Here is an 18540-nt window from a genome sequence, read left to right as displayed (position 1 = left end):
AATGAATTGAATGTTTCTCCTTCGTTTGTCAACTGTGCTAACTTTAAAAAAAAAAAAAGAAAAAAAACCAAAGTCTTTTTTTCCCCCCTTTGCCTGTAAACAAGAAAACGAAAAGACCAAAAAAGTTGGAACGAAAGCTGTACATTTTATACCAAAGTTTTTTCTTCTTGAATACCTCATCCTGTAGCTGTTTGTGGTGAAATGTTATTCAGAGAAAAGTAAACGTCCTTAAACTGAAGCACAACGGAGCTGTTTTATGCGCAAGGGCGGGAGGGGGGGGATTATGGGAAAGTGGGGTGACTTAACTTTTTTTTTAAAAGGGGGGAATTCTAAGATCTAGGGAAGCATGTGAAGGCAAGCGTTTTCTGCTGCACCAAGTTAGTAACCCAATTCTAGGCATTAGTAGGGATTCTCACTGACTTACCTAGCTGCTGCAACCTTTTACTCTTCCCATCCAGCCTGACGGTTCTTCTGAATTTTCCAATCCAAATTTCTTCCTCCATCTATGACATTGGAGGAAATGTTCAGCGGGCTTTAAAATCTATTTAAAGGGTCTTAAATCCATCCGTTCTGTACGTTTAGAAACCTCCCGCGATTTTTTTCTAACTTAACCACCACAAAAAAAAAAATTAAAAATTACAGGGGACACAATCACAACTTTCAAAGGAAAGGAAAGAGTTTAATAACAAGGCAACGGCCTCTAGAGACTACAAACCCACAGAAACCATGGTTCTTCAAGACCCTGAAACAGACCTGAATGAGTCGAGGCCTCAACTCTGTGTTGTAGCAGCTTCAAAGGGTCAGTTCTAACTCGTGGCTCAGGCAGCCTCAACACACCTCTGGGAACGCATGGTAAGGCACTAAACTAAAGTACATCGAGTTGTGAGCAGAACCACAAGCATTAAGGTACAATTTTACGTAGTAGGTCTGGAATTCGGTTTCCGTTTGAATTCACTTCAGGTTTCGAGATCTCATGGTTCTGAAAACAGGCTCTAAAGCACGCCCTTCGAGGCCAACGGACCTCTTAAAAGTCTCACAAGATAAGTTGAATAAAAGAGAATGGTTTTATCCCAGCCCCTTTCAGGAAAAACCTATAACCAGTTTGTAATAATGCATTCTGGCTTCGGTGGTTGTCAGTACAAGGTTGAACTCTTAAATTCGATGCACTTTAACTGGCGTGCATCTGAATAGCTGTACCAGGAGGAAACAACCTGGGGCGTCACTCTTAAATTGCCAAGATTCCCCACACAACCTTTACATTCAAAAAGCAGAAACCAAACACGGGCGAGATTGCATAGAGATGTGTGCTGTAATTCAGCAAACAGAAGAACAGCACGAGAAGGAAGAAAGGAAAAAAAAAAAAGCAAAGGAACTTGAATGGGCAAAAAAGAAAAACCTGGCGGGACAAAAAAATGAGGTTGGGATCGTGAGGTTTACAAGGGGGAACAAACACACCCACGGAAATGAATCCTCCTCCTCCATGGGGTGGAAAAGAGGAGGATTTGAAGTGAGAGCGAAGGGGAGGGGAGGCCAGAGAGAAAGAACTGTCCTTTTGTCCCAGACACAGCCCCTCCTTCGTTTTAACTTGGGGGTCTCGGAAAAAAATCAACCAGGGATCCAGAGCAATGCGCGAACTTCTTGGCTGATTCCCAGATCCCTAGAAGAAAGTGTGACAGTGGTGTGTGTGTGTGTGTGTGTGTGTGAAGGTAGGGTTGTAAGAGAACTGAGGTCTCCAGGCCCAGCTTCATAGGCCGACGGTGGGTCTGGCAAGCCGCAGTCACCAAAAGCTCAGGAAGGTGGGAAGATACCACCAAGCCACGGGCTTCCTTTCTGGAGGAGAAAAGGGGCGAAGCCGCTTGGAACCACTTCATGCGCCAGGAGGGTTTAGGATTTATTGAAGGCCGCCAACACGGCCCAGATCATCTCGGTGCCCGCTGCCTTGGCGGCCTCCCCCTCGGGGTCCCTATCCATCAGATCCTTGGACCTATTCATCGCCACATCGTACTTCTCATCCACCAGGCTGGCAAAGACATTCTCCAGGACGTCCGAGGCGTGGGCCAGGACCAGCAGCGCCAAAGTCCTCCTGTCCATGCGGTGGGGGTCGTTGACCCACCTGTCGAGGAGGCTCTCCTGAAGCCGTTTCACCAGCCGCTGCTTCTCCGTGGTGTTGGTGACCGGGTGGGTGGTCATGTCGAAGAGGAGGAAGTTCTGCTTCTCAGTGGTCAGGATGCCCTTCTCCACCAGGTTCTTGGCAATCCGCTCGCGGACGTTACGGAGCTGGTACTGCAGCTTGAAGGGATTCCAGGTTTCACCTGCAAAGGAGGGGACCGTTCGGAGTCAGGACTCTGGGGGCAAATTATGACAGAAGCCCCCAGCAGCTTTGGACAGGCCAGCCTGAAACGTTTCCCTCCCCCCTTTATTCTCTTCAATCCTAGATATTGAAGATCGTCTCCCAAATATATGGATTTATATCCACTACAAACCAGTTCTCTGTTTTCCTCTGGGTAGTGTGTTACACCCAACATTTTGGACAAAGTTAAAAGCTGACTTGGTGATCGCCAGAATCCCAACTCTTGAAATAAGCTCATTTGATTTCTTCCTTTGGGGTTGACGATCATTGCAATTTCTGGACAATGGTTTATACTGGTAGTTGAATGTGTCCCTAAACCACAGTAATGCTGTCTTCTTCAACAATTTAACAATTCACTAATTTCCCTTCCGTCCAAATCTATGCATTGCACTGAGCCATAAAGTACACCATTTTCTGTTTGTTTGTTTTTTATTTGGGCTGTGGCGGCTTGAAAGCCCGAGTTAAAATTGAGTTGGCTTTGGCCAATTTCAACCGATCCCACAAAACCCAGGCTCACTGCAACCCATGACCCCAAGCACAGAAACCAGCAAGCCCAGGGAAGGATGTCACCCACACGGCTGTTTCTGCACTGCAGCTACAAGGCAAGCATTTTGCAGGGGGCCAATGGTTGCGATCCGAGAGGTGAGGGCAGCAGCCCCACAACGCAGTCATCCAATCTCTCTTACCTGTGAGCAACTCAATCCAGGTTTGCACCGTCTCGGGTGGCTCGGTGGCCTTGAGATGGCGGAGGGTCTCATCAAGCAGCACATCTCCAGTTGGGGCATCTGACTTGATGAGGACCTGAGCAGGAGAAGAAAACAGGGGTCCATGCGCTGAAGGCATTGCAGTCCTTAAGAGCGCGAGGGCGAGCAGGGAAGGCAAAATCTACTGTCAAGGTTCCAAGTCATACATCCCCAACAATGAGAACTCCAAAGCAGGCATGTTCCTCAAAGAACATTTTATTGGGACATATTAAATTGATGGAAAACCGGTTCTAAGTTCCCACCGGTTTTACACCCAATTAAAAGTAAAACTCTGTCACTTTCCCCACAGAGTCACCAGTCACATGGTCCAACAGCATATAGTCCAGTTGCCAGGTGACCTCAGTCTCCACCTTTCGAACACCTGCACCAGCGTCCTTGATTCCCAGGGGAAAGAATTGTATTTTGGCTGTAACATCCCAGCTATCTCTATACCCGCCCACCCCTCCCTGGCCCCTTCGCTCCAGGCTGTGTCAGCCCTGAAGCAATGCAAAAAGAAACCTCCTTAGAGGAAAGCTACAGAAAAGAAAATGGCCACAGTTAAGGCAGCTTCAAGGCTGACGTCTACCTTTCGATCCAGCAGGCGTTTTTTCCTCATGGACTGGGGCTCCAGCTGTACCCTCCCTCGCATGGCCAGCTCAATTAGGATGCCCCCTCGCAGCCCCGAAGAAATGCAGTCATTCCAGAAGGATGTGTAGCCCTGAGAGGACAAGGAAAGCAGAGGTCAACGGAGGGAGCTCAGCAGTTCCTGAAGTGCACACACAGGTTCACCGCAAATCACGCTGGTCCTGCCAGCCTTTACCCAGCACATTTTGCACAATTGTTATACATCCTGACACACAAACATCAGCCATAGGTCCTCCCTTAGTTGTCAATTTAATAATGGGGGGAAAAGGCCCCACACCAGTTCTTGATAAAAGGGTGTGAAAATAGAGAGCAGCAAAACTATCATTAAATTCAGATTTTCAGAAAATGTGCCTCTGAGTAGGAAGACAGTATCCATAAGTGCAGGGTTTAAATTCAAGATACTTAAGATACGCTGAATTTCAGTATCATATTTTACAACCTGCATTCTTGCATCAGGCAGGTGTGGGGGAGGGAAATCAGTCATATTGTATCTAATTTGTTCAGTTTTTTTTCTTTTGCCTGGTGATTCTGAGATTACATAATTATAAATCAATTAAGATAATGGCTACAAACTTTGTAATGATGCCTAATAACCAAGCATGCTAACTATGACTAATTGCTTTTTTTAAAAAAGCCCAGCTAGGTTAATAATAGATTTCCTTAGATTCCAACTTTGACAGCAGAGATAGGGAGGTTATACCATAAATAATTGTAGCAGAGAACATTTGGATGAAATGTGGACACAAATAGAAAAACAAACAAGAGATTTTGCGGTTCCTGTATGTCTAGAATACACACACAAATTACCATCAACCTCAAATCTCTCAAATATGTAAACACTCGTAAAACTTTCCTTTCCTTCTCAACATCCAATTAAATCATTACATAGTTCCTGAAAGTAACGGAGGAAAAATGGGATTTTAAAAACCATCTGTAGTTTTTAAATGGCACAAAACATTTAAATATGTAGAACTCAGTGTTCTTTCGAAAATCTGCACTCCATTCATTGTTTTATGATGCTTATAAATCTCTTGGCAGTTTAGTCTGTTTTTCTTACTTTTTTTTTCTTTCTCTCATTTTGCATCTCTTCTTTCTCCTACAGGGTTGATAGCAAATCATAAGAAGAAAAGGAAGTGGGACATTTATCTCACCGTTGCAACAAAGCTAATGGCATAGGGGTCTCCTGCTCCAGCAGGGGGTTGGACTAGAAGACCCCCAAGGTCCCTTCCAGCTCTATTCTGATTGAAAGCGATTCTAACTTGTCTTTCAGCTAAATTTGAATTCAATTCCTTTTGGCTCCATTTCAAACCAAACACAATTTTACTACCCTTTTGTCCTCTATGATTTCTGTCAGTCAAAATGACGCAAATAGAGGATTTTGCTGCACCTTTTTACAAGCAAGAGAAGCAAATCCCAGCTACAAGTCTTGGGAATTCTTAAAGTACAGTAAAAAGGTGTTTATCCCATCGATTCTTTTAATTAGTGATTCAATTTGGTATCCCCTACTGTAAAAAAAAAAATAAAAAATGTCGGGCATTCTTCTACAATCCCGCAGGGATGTCTTTTTCTATTCAGTCTAATTACAATTAGCTTCCAGGTCTGCAAAGTTAGGAAATCCAGGATGGGATCTACAGCTGGACACTGTTAGTAGGGACAATCAAGGAAAGCCAGCACCAGTTTCTCCCTGAGTAAACCTGCCACATGTGTCCGGCGTCCCCGTGGAAGAGCAGGAAATGAAACTCCTGAGAGAAAGCCACGGAACAGGTGGAGCTGGAATTAGGACACAATAAATTTAAACATTGTCCCCAAAGGTCAAGGAGTTATGTACACAACACACCAAGGTTAAATGCTGGTTTGTTATGTTACAGCCTCCAAATGCAACTTCCGGCTTCTTAGGGAGAAGCATTTCCCCACTCTTATCTGCGATGGCCAAAGTTACAGGAGTTTCTGCACAGGTACTTGGCTGGCAAAAATACGGGCCCCAAGTTTCCTATTGTTCCACCCTGGAGGAAAAGAGCCAAGCTGGCACGGGCTGCTGTTCCCTGGTTTTTCATTAAATCGGGTTCTGTTTGTTGATGTTTGTTGCCTGACCAAGCCAGGAATACATTAGTAATGATAGCTGGATTGGCAATGCCCAAGGAGGCTCTTGAGAAGTTTTGCTTCTCCCACACCCGTCCTTAGTCCCGTCAAACTTTTCTAATTAGGGAAAAGTTATGAGCCTTGGTGTTGGCAAAAAAAAACCTCGGCAAACTGGTTTGCTCATAAAACAAATGCCAAAGGGATCAGTTTACTGCTGGTTTAAAATGCAAACCACCCATCATAATGAACTCCACTCCTTCATACAAGCACTGTTAAAATCGCAACTGAGTCTTCAATGATCTTAGTCAAAGAGGAAGCAGAATCCGACACTGGATTTCAATTATCTGCGCTTGACTGAACTTTTCTCCGCCCCTTCACATCAAGTTGCAAAGCTGCTGTGTTGTTTTCCTTAACGTTGCTGGCTTATTTAGGAAACTTGTTTTAGTTGTGCAGAGTTGTTACCAAATTGTATCATTCTTGAGCTCATTTCTGAGTGCCTTTTGTTGCTTACAAACCAAATCTAAATTCTGTACATTGTCAAGGGCCTTACTAGGAAAAGAGATGGCACAGATCAATAACTGTAAATAGGAAAGGACCCCTACGGTGAGAGATCCAGTCGGATCCTACCTCTTTGTCCTTCAGACCCAAAAGCAAGATCTCTTCCATGAGAGTAAGACGGATGTCCTTGGAGTCTCCGGGATCCTCTTCCCCCAAAGTCTGGTTGACCACGGCATGTTCTTCGGCCTCCAGCCGCTTGTCTGCATGCCTCCCGACTTCCACACGTTTCCCTCGATGGATCAATGTTGTCATGGCTTCTCTGCTGGGTGTGTAAGCCTAACGGAAACACAATTTTGTAAACAGCCGCTGATTGTGCCATCTCTGCTCACCTGCCAGGCCTTTCAACGGCCCGTGTGAAGAAACTTCTCAAATCCCAGGCAACCTCCCCATAGCAACTCCCCTAATAGGCTACGGGCACTGCCCCACACACTTGACCCAATCCCCACAACCTAGAACACATTCTCTGTGGGGAAGTGAGGAACAGACCCCATGCTCAGAAGACATGATTCCTTCTGCATGAACTCTACAGCCTTCAAACAAAAAACCCAGATCATCTATTATGTTAAACCACTATTTGCTCAATCATGATTTAATGAATCAACCCCAAGGTAACTGAAGTATCAAATAACGACCACAGGGACTTGAAAACAACAGACTAATCGTTTTATAAAACAAGTTTTGCTTATTAGCTTACCACGGGTGGTTTGCAAGCAAGTTCTAAACTTGGTTTCCATGGGATCCAGATGTGTTTGGACCAGAGTTCCCAGAATTCCTACGCCAGTGAGAATTCTGGGAGCTGTAGTACCAATACAATCCAAAGGGTATTCCCCCTTCTCCTTTTTCTAAATGCTGATCACATTGTAGAGGCAGCAAGTTAAAGTTGGAAACGAGTATACAGGATCGTAGTCCTTATTGAGTAACCGTTTTGCCAAAGAACCTCATGCAAAGACTCGCCCTTATTTTCCCAGCCAGGTTTTGTGAGCGAACATAAAAAATGTTTAAAAAAAAAAAAAACTATGATAAATCCGTAATATAGGCAAAATAGGCAGCAGCATCCAAGGCTCGTTCGGGGAGCGTTTAGTCCATGAAAGAGGGCCCAATCTTGAGCAAACAGGAACCTGGCTGCATCAGGTGAGGACACCCCTTTGCATGTGATGAAAGAGGAACTGTGTATGTGGCAGCCACGGGGCAGAAAAGAAAAGGGTTTGAAAAGGGGGCTGTATTCCTGAGCCTTTGGGGTGGAAATAAATCATGGCGAATGTCAGTTTAAAAGGTGATCCCTTGGGAGGTGGGGGCAGGAAGGAGAAACAAGCCATCCCAACTCCTGTTTCAGAAGGAACAAACCCTCCAGGGGAAAAGGGATTGAATACACGTGTTTTCTCTCTGTCTCTCTCTCTCTCTCTCCAAATAGAGACCAGGGTGTTCCCTACCCCACAAACGCCGAGGGGGCTGCACGGCCTGCCCCCAGCCCCTTTTGCACAACACCCTCCTCATTTGCAAGCTGCTCCCCCGTTACAGGCAGGGCTGGCTCCTCATTGGGGGGGGCGCAGAAAAAGAAGCCCACCCTCCCCACTTCCACCTGCTCCTGCCAATGGAAGAAATCGTCCTCGCCCCCCATCTATGGCTGCTTTGCTTCCCCCCCCCTGCACCAACCCTTACCCGCACTCCTGGCTCTGCCTTCCCAGCCGCTGCTCAGCCTCCCTCCTCGCCCTTCTCCGCCTCCTGGGGCAGCCTGCAGCCCCGGTAGCCGAGCGCGCCTGACTTCCTGGGTCACCTACGGGAAGGAAGGAGGCGAGAAGAAAAGCCCCAAAGGCTCCCCCATCGCTTCCTGGTGTCCCCGGGAAACGTATCCCGGTAGTCGCGCAGACGGCCAATGGGAGCAGAGGCAGCCTCCGAAAGCGCCAATCGGCTGCTGGGGGAGGAGGGGCTTCCCTCTCCCTCACCCTCAACCCCCCCCGCTGGCCACTCGCAAACTTGCCAAGAGGGCAGGATGGATAGTCCGGGAGGGGCGGTGGGACCAGCCCGCCTGATTGACTGACGCGGCGGCCAATGGGGGCGCGGAGAGTGGCTTTTTTTTTGGCCTGGCCGGCACGTCTGAGGAAAACTCAAAGGGGGGGAGGGGAGGATGAGTGGGAGGGGCTTGAAAGGGAGGGGCAGAGTGCTCCCCCGTGAGGTGAAGGAAACATGAATAAGCACAAACAATAAATAAATAAATAAATGAAATAAATAAAATAAATAAATAAATAAATCTGTTTCTGAGGGGGCTTTTTTTCTTCTTCCCCTCCCCTGAGGGCCCATAAAAAGGGCTGAGGAGACCCCCTTCTCATCCCCCCCCCCCACACGCACAGAGGCCTGCCTGAGAGGGAGACCCTGGCCCAGGAAAGGGCAGGCCTGGGTCCCTGAGGGCTGGGAGTGGAGCCTCCAGCTGCAGGGGCAGTCTCCCCCACTGTTCCCAGCCGGATAAGGAGACCAGGGCCTAGTGTGGGGGGGGGGCGGCGCAGGGGCCCTGGGGGGCCTCCACTCACCGCCTGGCAGCTGAGGAGAAAAAGGCGGGAAAGGCCCAGGTGGGGGAGGGGCTTCCGGAAGAATCTCTGTCAAAGGCACCCCACTTCCTCTGGGGGAAGCCTCAGCCCCACCCCAAGACCCCCTCTTGGGGGGTCAGATTTTTTTTCCTCCGCCCCCCCCAGGCATGGCTTTGTAGGACCAAGCGGGGGCCCTGGTGGCACGGAGGGGCCCCCAACCCCAAATCCCGGGCGTGGTGCCCCTTCTTGGGACAAGGCAGCTAAGACCTCGACTTACAACCGTTCCTCTAGAGACCGTCCGAAGTTACAACCACACTGGAAAAAAAGGGGGACTTTTTTTCACACTTCCTAGCCGTCACAGCCTCCCCTGAGATCACGTGATCAAAATTCAGACCCTTTGGCAACGGACTCACTTAGCGGCAAAACAGTTGGGCTCAATTGTGGTCATAAGTCGAGGACCACCACTAGCCCCCCCTTTTTTTTCCCAGGTTGGTGGGTGGGATGCCCCCCCCCGGATCTCTCCCCAAGAAAGCCTTGTAAACAAAATAAAAACAGGAGCCCCGTAAATTTCAGTGGCTTTAATCTTTTTAAAACAAATTCTTTTAAAGCATCCGAGGACCAGGAGCGGGAAGGAAAACGGCACTGGGGGAGAAAAGTGGAAGGGAGAAGCGGCTGCCTAGAACTCCTCCTTGGGCTGGCTAATTTTCTTCCGTTTGGGACTGAGGTCTTGGCTAGAAGAGAAATCCAGAGGATAAACCTGGAGGGGGAAAAAAGCCAAAAAGATGCATATAAATGCATATATATGAATACAAATTGTTTCGGGAGAATTCCCTCTTCCTCCTCCTCCCTTTTATTGTTCTCTTTTCATTGATTGCAAATAAACTGTTTGTGTTGGCTGGATTGCTGAGCGGAGCAGGTCCGTGAATGGTAACCCCGGCGGAGGCTTTTTATTTATTTATATTCATTTATTTATATCCCACCTTTATTATTTTGATAAATAACTCAAGGCAGCAAACAAACCTAATACTCCTCTCTTGTTTTAAGGGACAGTCTTGATGCTCCTGACAGGCAAACCTTTCTCTCTGAGGTTTAATGAAGTGAAATCAAATATGAATTTTTAAACCCTGCTTCCCCTTTGCAGAGGACGGGGCGCCCAAACAACAGCCGGGGAAATGTTTGCCCATTTAATACACAATCACAACTGCAGTCGCAACTCCGCTTCCCTTCGGAGCTAATATATTCCAGCCAATATGTTCTATTACTTCTTCTTTTTTCTTTTTTGGTGCCCTGTTTGCCATTAGACCTGAAAGCGCCACGAGCATTAACAGCCACTCATTTATACAAGGGAAGTGCCGGAACATGTAATTCTTTACTTAGGCTGGAGGTGATGAGAAAAGGCCTGTAAATTCTCAGCCATTGCTGCAAAAAAAGGGAGGGGGAAAAAGGTGTATGTGGCTGCGTTTCACATCATGCAAGCACGGCTGAACTTTAGGGGACTTATTCTTCGGTAAACATGAAGAATGTGGCACAACGTCAATAAAAACATCGATGGAGATTAAATGGAGGGTTCGGCAGAAAAATGCAAGATTGGCCGTCTCCAGCAAACCTGTTTAAGATTTAGGGTATCGTTTCAGTGAATAGATGTGGATTTGATTGAGAATTAAGCCTCACTAATGTTGCGGGTAGTGCCTGGGAATATAAGTAATAATGTGGATACCGCTATCCAAAATAGATTGATCCTCCATCAGTGAGGGACTGAGAGAGGTTGGGGAAATTTATTAGTATGCAAAAATGCAGATTATTCTATTACAAAAACAAGTGGTTGTAGAAGAGGGAATTGTCAGAGTATCAGTCCCAAACTTTACACGGCAAAAAAAAGAGACACCAGGAGGCTCCTAAGAAGGCCTGGCTTTGGTGTCAACACCTGTTACGTGCACAAATCTGTGGCTGTTCACCCCAGAACAATATTCCGAGATGGCTCCAGAGCTTCAAGCAGAACCAGAGCTGTGCTCAGTTGCATGGCTTTGAGTTTGTCATATCCCTGGCTGGTTGGATTTATTTCAGCAGCTCCGACTTTGCTCGCTTATTTTGTGGAGTGTGTTTCTGATTGCGGCTACAGTCCAAGGTATAGTTTACATGGGATCAAGTGCGAGTAAAGAACTGCAAGGCAAATGTGCAGAGACATTAAATGGATGGGCAGCAGTGAACCTCTATCTTCCCACAAGCCACCTCCCTTTACAAAATGGATCTTTCAAGAGGTCAAACTTTCTATTTATTCTGCCAAAATCCTGCCTGGAGAAAGGAGGGAGGTCTAAGTGCAACGCAGAAGCACTTACAGGCTTATCCAGTTCTGAGCTCCTTCTCTTCTGGGCTTCGGCACCCTTGGATGGTCTCTGCTTTGTGTTTTCCACGGCACCCTTGACAGAGACAGAGGAACTGTTACTCTAGAAGAAAAGCCTGCAGACGGCTATTAAGACGCTCGCGAGGCATCTGCAGGCTGTTACTCTTCCTCAGCTCGTGCTAAAAAATTAATGAAGGGCTCTCTAATAGTGGCGACAGTAAGGGCAAGCCGTAGCTTGGTCCTGATGACATGTGATTTACTTCCCCTGCTGTACATGCTAAAGGGCACTTCTTAAGTTGCTGATTCTGGCAGAATCTTTCCCACAATGCTTATAGGTGGATAATTTTATATCAATCAGGCATTTGGCTGGTGCAAAGAGGTTTTTTTTTAGTAGCACTTTGTATGATGGATGGGAGGATCTGCAAAGATTCAGACTGACCTAAAGGTTCTTTCTGGAACACTTTCTGCTGGAAACTGGGAATTCGGGGTGGGAGTTTTTATAAACCCCACCACCACCACCAAACCGGCTTTCACTCCAGTCATTTAATCTCTTAATCAGCACCGTTTTCTCTTCACTTTGTGGACAATCAAGAATGAGAGCTGGAAGCCTTCCTGGGACTGATCTGACTTCATGTTTTTTTATTAAACAGCTGGTGTGAAGACCAGAAGAGACACTGAGGGCTGCTACTTAGCTATGCTCAAATTTCCCATCTTGGATCCTAGCTGTCCAAATTTAAAGTCAATCTAAAAGTCTATGCAATTTAGCATGTGATCTTAAGACATTCACAAGAAAAGATCGGTGTGAGGATAAAATAAGATCATGGGTTGTGAGAAAATTTGTGATAGGAATTAATATTTTCATTAACAACAAACATAAATTTTAATTATTTTCCTGGTATCTGCATTTTGTTACTGTTCCCATAACAATGGAGATACCAGGAAAGTAATTAAAATTTAGGAGAACAAAGTAAGAACGGTTAGTACTAACAATTGATGCTGTCATGCCTGCGTGACTCTCAGTCTGATCTTTTAAAAGAATGGATGTTTAAAAATAAAACGCTTACTATGTTTCGCTGGAATTTTTTTCCGCTTCGGGTTCTGCTCTCGGTGACTTCAAGTTCTGATGTCTTGCTTATTAAATGATCCACCTAAAAAGGGTTAAACAACCAAATGGTTACTGGCTAAAGTTTAACAGACCACATTTCTGCTTTTTTCAGGCTTAAGAGTTGTGTACCACAACCTACTTAGGAACAGGCATGACCGATGTTTTTGCTTCCTCTCGCCTTTGCGATACAATCCTCAGCTTCAAGCTGAGTCTTGAACGCTAAATACAGTTTTGTTTATAAGCTTCAGTTGGGCCATCTGACGTTTTGTGCTTTAAGAATCATTTGCCATGCAGCAAATGAAACAAAATTAAATTAATTGGGAGTTGAGAAGCTATCCCAGCACGGCATGGTTGGGGAAATAAATTCATAATTGCACAGGCTGGAACTGGAGTAAGCAGCATGTTACTGCGCTCAAGTAGATGAACCAGTTTTCTTCTTTTATCCCGTGGGGAGAGCAGGGATGTTGGGAAAGAAAACCCAGCTTTGTACCTTAGAATTACTGATGGAGCAGCTCTGGTGTTCTTCTGTGATTTTCTCTTCCTCTGTGCAAATTAGGTTTGGTTCTGTAAAGGATTATGCAATTCTTCAGAAAACCAAATCAACGATAATTAAACTTTTGAGCTGCCTTAATACATTTTCAAAATTAGGCAGAAGGAGTCACACTGGTCTCTGTGCAGAAAGCAGGGCTGAAAGGCTGTGGTGGGGAATAGTTGTTCCTCTCCCATTTCCCAAGAGTAGCAAAGTACCTGGGGTAGCTAAATATTACTCTATCCACATGTTTAGTCCCAAAAAACCTGTCCCAACTCAAATTGCATCACCCAGGGTTTACATGCATGAGAAAGACAACTATTTAAATTCAATAAAACAAAAAAATTACAATTAAATATAAGCAAAATGCTTTCCAGTCAGAAGGACTTTTCATGGGGGCAGAATTTAACCCATAAGATTTGTATCATCTTTCTGGAGGTGAAAAGAGGTCTTTGAGTATTTGTTTCGCTGTCTTCTTTTTAAATCTCATGCTTATTTTTCAAACATACACGATTCACATTAAAAGCATCGAGTTCACAACTTCATCTGATGCCCAGAAAAATCAAGGCAACTGAGATGAATACCCTGTTAACTTGATACAGAAAAAAAAGTCCTATGGCATGTGTACCTTCAGGGTGTAGCATCTTGCTTGCATTCTTCTGCCCTCCTGTTTTATTTTCTGGCACAAAATCTTCCTGTGTAAAGTACACAAACAAGAATGTCTTCCAACGGAACTGTTTTGATTATTTTGAAGACGGGCAATGCAAGTGATGTTATTGTGACCCACAGCAAAACATAAAACAGATTCCTTCAAGCATACAAATAAATCCCAACACACTTACATCCATTTTTTGATGCTGGTCTTCCTGAAGGTGCCAGCCCTGCACGGAAGCAAGGCTGGCATCCTCCTTTAGGATGGCTTTGTCCACACGCTCCATGCGGTCCTTCTCAGTGGTCACTTTCACTTTCAGCATATGAAAAGGGGTGGGAACCTCCCCAACATTGAGGTACATCGGCTCCCCCTCAAAGGCCATCCCTTCACAATCGCCCTCTTTGAATCCAGGGGGCTGGTAGTCAGGCGGTGTAACTGGGGGGGGGGAAAATAATCCATGCTTTGACATGAAACATGTTGATTAGTTTGACCTATCTCCCTTATTAGACGATATTAAGATTTTAAAGATACCTTCATCATAATAGAACAGCTTCATTGTCAGGCAGACATTATCAGGCAACGGGCCTAGGTTTTGCATCAGGATATAAATCTTCCGGATGAGCAGGATACTTGCTTTCTTAGTATAAGCGCATGTGATGCTCGATTGACTCTGTTGACTAAAAGCACAATGTAGCCAGAGTTGTATTACGAGGCCAAATAAGTTCATCACCTCCCCTAAAAAGGAGGATCCTGAAGTTTTAGCTTCCTTCCCAAGTCTGTAAACTCGGCTCTATCCAAGTCATTCCCTTATACCTAGCTGTGTCTGCAGACAAGTGTTACCCCAAAGGGAACATGGCAAGGGCAGCAAAACAGTTCTTGACGAGGAGGGTTAGGGAAATTAGACACAAACAGAGGCATTTATAAAAGTGTGCAAGATGTGGAGAATAGACATAAAATTGTGTGCCTCTCTTGAATGTGGTGTGGTGCAATGTGGTGTGGTGATTCAGCAGCACACACCAAAGGCAGGATGTTTTCACAGAATGCCACGATCTAATTTATGACAATTACTCCATAGGTTGTGGTGTTGTTCTTTCCACTCGCTTAAGTAGCTTTAAAAGGGAATTAGTCAGATTCATCACGGAAGATAAATCTATCAGGGAGGACAAACCAGGAGGCTGGATGGGACCTAAAAGGTCAAAGGGCATATGAGCATGAATACCAATTGTAGGGAGTAGGATGAGGGGGCGAGGCTGCCTTCCGACAGCCTCTGGAAATAAAATCCTGGGCTTCAGTCATTCTTGCATGATGAGTTAGGGATCTTCTTAATTCTAGAAGGCAAGCCTATGTTTGCAATTTTTGTATTTCTGCAGAATTTCGGAGGTGGTCAAAGATGTTTTTGATAATATTTGTTGCAACAACTCTATTTAGACTTTGTAACAAGCCCATTCTTAGTGAGCAATTGTTATGAAACAAATGTACGTTTTCCTTGTCAACAAACACACCAGGGTTAACGTTCAGGTTCCAAAATCAAAGCATATATTTCTCCACACTTTACTGGGACAAATAGCTAGAAAAATATTTTACTGGAGTTCTTTGATGAAGAGGGAAAAATAAAGGCATACCTTCTGAAATCCATTGAAGGTCCTTTGTCTGTGTATTTGAACTTAAACTGGTAACATTCTGTAACCGTCTAATACAAAATGCAGCAGTTATTTATCTAGCACTCAGGGAAAACTGTGAGCGGAATGACAGGATCAAATCTATTTTGCAATGCCAAGAAACAAATTTCAAAGCCTTGTGCATAAGATACATTTGGGAAACAGCATTTTGCACAAAAAAAATCAAACAGTAGGTGGTTTCTTAATGGTCCAACTAAAACTATAAGAATGGGGGGGGGGGTTACCAGTCTTCAGTATGTTTACAATAATATAATACAGAGGTAGGGTGACACCTAGTGGGTTGTAGCTTTGTTATTTTCTGTGTCAAGGAAAGTATTTTTTATAAAGAAAAAAATTATTTTGTTCCCCAAGAACAAAAGAGCTAATTCATTTCTTTCTAGCTCCAGTGCTGATGGTTCCTATTATCTTGATGTTAGATTGCATGCAAAGCTTTAAGTATCCACCTTTATCAAATTATTCTTTGTAATAAATATCTTTGTAACAATTATAATAGATGTTTTGATCCAAATCAAAGCATCCAGTTACAAAGCTTGTAAGAAATGACATGGAAGACATACCTGGGGATCCTCCTGGTTGGTGTAGACCTGTATTCAGTGATAAACAACAAAATGAAAATCAAGCAAAGAGAAAGGAAACCTTTATTTCCATATATGGAATATATGTTTGCCAAACTTACTGCTAAGACGATTAATCTGAGCTGTTTAAAAGACAAGCAAGAAAGAAATTGATATTAGAAGGGTTTTCATATTTGTAAAACTGTGGCCCATTAGAGACAAAATGCCGACTTACATATTTTTTCTGCAGGGCATCGTAGCATCCTAGCATCCTGCAAAAAATTAAATAAGATTGAGGCTTTAAGCTTAGCTTTTGCATGCATGAACTGAAAATACACTTTAAGTGTATTAATTGAAACAAAAAATATGCAGTGGTGCCAGATTATGCAACTTTTTCCATATATATATAGTATTCCATATAGTATTCATGACTGTTTACCAGTGGGTTTGGTTAAGAAAGCCAATTTATATACTTATGCATGAAGCATAACATTAACTTAATTGAAAACATGTTTCTTTTACAATACATCATCCCCAAGACTTATTTAATTTGTACACTGCCCAAATACCAATGACTTTGCTGTCTAATACATTCATCTCCTTGGTTAAATAAGACAAATCAGGAAAACATGTAAATTTGCAAAAGCGTCATTCATTTTCTGCTGGCCAACCCTGCAAGAGGACACAAAGGTGCTGGAAACTGCAAATGGTATATAAGACATACCATTTCACGAGCTGGCTGGACCCAGGGCATTTTTTATCCTCTTTTAGGATCTTCACGCAGAGATCTTGAAAGACACAAACCACCAGCATTAATTGCAATTCAACTTTTGACTGGCTGATCTAAAATATTTTACTTCTATGAAATCTGAATTGTAGACCATCTTGCCTCATTTGATGGCTGTTGGGGGTGGGGGGAGGCCAATGACATCACCTTCATCATTGTGTAGGGAAATGATGTCATCTATATGACATCATCATGCAACTGCAAAATCTCCCTGATTAGAAGATTCAAAGATCCAAATCTTTCTATGCAAAATATGCCAATAGCCCTATACCCCAAAGTCTTGAAAATGGAACTGTTTTTTTAAAAATTGCCCCATAAGAAACGAAACCTCTCTCCCCTCCCCCCCCAGAAAGGTTTCGGTTATTTTAACTTCCTGCTGTTCACCAGCCTAGCAAAAAGTTCACACTGGTTTAGACAATTTTAACTTTTTCCCTTTCATATGCAATATGTTTTTTAAAAAAACATCTCAATGTCATTACTTGAGCATGATTGATTCCTTTGCAAACCAACCTATTCCTTTATATCAGGGTGAAGCCAAGCTTGGCAACTTTAAGACCTGTGGATTTCAACTCCCAGAATTCCCTAGCCAGCCATGCCACGGCTAGGGAATTCTGGGAATTGAAGTCCACAGGCCTTAAAGTTGCCAAACTAGGACACCCCAGGTTTATATATTTTCTTGCATGCATTTAAATGCATTTTTTTCTGAGAAAGGACTCTCCAAGGAGTGGATGGGATCATCGATGGTGGAGACGGGCTTCTTCTCAAAGGTCCATCTTCTCTCTTGGAGCCTCCAAGCTTCTGCACATTCTTCCAAAAGCAGGATTTCTCCTTCTTTTTGCCCCAAATCCATGGAAAGGGCATTACCATCTAAATATCTCGTCCCATAGGCAGATTCGGGCAAAATGCCCCTGAGATAGGTGATGCAGGAGACGGAGATGGCCAGCAGCCGCTTCACCAGCATGAGGGATTGCTGTTCGGTTGCAATTTTGGTGGGGAATATGGCCGCAGTCTGGAAAAGAAAGAAATCCTTAATCTTCCAGGCCAAACGATCCTAGATTTCAATCCTGGGTGGGATCTGTCTTCAGGCGCCTCAAGCCTACCAGAGGATTCCTTTGCTTCTGCAAAGTTGCCATGTCCTTTTCTAACGGAATATTGCAATCCTCTGTTAATAAAAATAAATAAAACGATTGGTTAGTCCTGGATTGTTAAGGGGAAGAATAAGGGGAAATGGTCCAGCTAGGGGTATTTATGGCTGCCTTCCCACAATGCCCTAAGCCAAGGATGTCCAATCTTGGTAACTTTAAGGCTTGTGGACTTCAACTCCCAGAATTCCCCAGCCAGCATGGGAATTCTGGGATTGAAATCCCCAGGTCTGAAAATTGTCATTTTGGAGACCTCTACCCTAAGCCATCATTCTAGTTGCCAAATCAGAATGGCTAAACAGATTGGGGAAGGTGGCCTTCAGGAAGAACCAGTTTTGATGGGAGCAATGAAGTGTTCCTGGAATAGATGTGTAGGATTTATTGTTGTGGAGATGCCACGGTTTCCCAAAGTATGGAGAATTGCACAGTCCACCATCTTTTTTCCCCCTCGGGACTTCAAAGTGGCTGCCATATTGGGAAAAGCCAGCTGGTGGAGGATGCTAAGTGAATCTACCAGACTCTCCTGGCTATCCTCCATTTTTGCTGCCCTTCTGTTCCTAAAATGAAGAGAAAGTTTGGCCCTCGAGGGGAAACCAAGGTTTGTCTTCGCCATCTTGTTCATCACAAAGGTTCAAGATGGCAATCAAGAGCCAGTGGATGCAAAGGGAGCCAGAACTGGCCATTCTCCTCACAGCCAGCAATCATGGCTGATGCAGGAGAGGAGAAATTGGATTGCCTGGTTGGAGAGATCTGGAGCCCCCATGGCACAGTCTAGAAACACTGTCGGGAGGAACTACAATACTTTAACACCTATTATTGTTTGTGTGTTTTTTTTTTTAAAGGACATTGGGAAA

General features: G+C 44.5%; 2 protein-coding genes across 4 annotated transcripts in view; both read right to left on the bottom strand.

Annotated features, from left to right (window-relative positions):
• GOLPH3L (golgi phosphoprotein 3 like) overlaps positions 1-8207 on the bottom strand; it is a 31226-nt gene extending 23019 nt beyond the window's left edge. The window contains exons 1-6 of one of the 3 annotated variants that reach the window (XM_070951062.1): positions 8035-8207; positions 6445-6651; positions 3680-3811; positions 3037-3151; positions 2114-2312; positions 425-503 (exon numbers count right to left, since the gene is read on the bottom strand). In XM_070951062.1, coding sequence (XP_070807163.1) covers positions 425-503; positions 2114-2312; positions 3037-3151; positions 3680-3811; positions 6445-6627 — 708 coding nt within the window. In that variant the 5' untranslated portion in view covers positions 6628-6651; positions 8035-8207. Of the gene's footprint in view, positions 1-424; positions 504-658; positions 2313-3036; positions 3152-3679; positions 3812-6444; positions 6652-7069; positions 7196-8034 lie in introns of those variants that run through there. The other 2 variants (XM_070951060.1, XM_070951061.1) reach the window with 2 other exon arrangements.
• Positions 8208-9573: 1366 nt separating this feature from the next.
• Positions 9574-17677, bottom strand: HORMAD1 (HORMA domain containing 1). The gene is made up of 14 exons (XM_070951039.1): positions 17645-17677; positions 17409-17553; positions 16482-16545; positions 15993-16029; positions 15880-15900; positions 15761-15787; positions 15147-15214; positions 14056-14201; positions 13715-13959; positions 13501-13567; positions 12834-12907; positions 12303-12386; positions 11234-11314; positions 9574-9654 (listed from the first exon to the last, which is right to left on the bottom strand). The coding sequence occupies exons 1-14, from the start codon at positions 17675-17677 to the stop codon at positions 9574-9576; spliced, it is 1173 nt and encodes a 390-aa protein (XP_070807140.1).
• Positions 17678-18540: the final 863 nt, after the last annotated feature.

This window comes from Pituophis catenifer, unplaced genomic scaffold (assembly GCF_029215685.1).
Source record: "Pituophis catenifer annectens isolate HBS135680 unplaced genomic scaffold, rPitCat1.0.hap2 SCAF_10, whole genome shotgun sequence".
Lineage (NCBI taxonomy): Eukaryota > Metazoa > Chordata > Lepidosauria > Squamata > Colubridae > Pituophis > Pituophis catenifer.
Note: the sequence above shows the minus strand (reverse complement) of the source record. Positions and strands in the feature narration are given on the sequence as shown.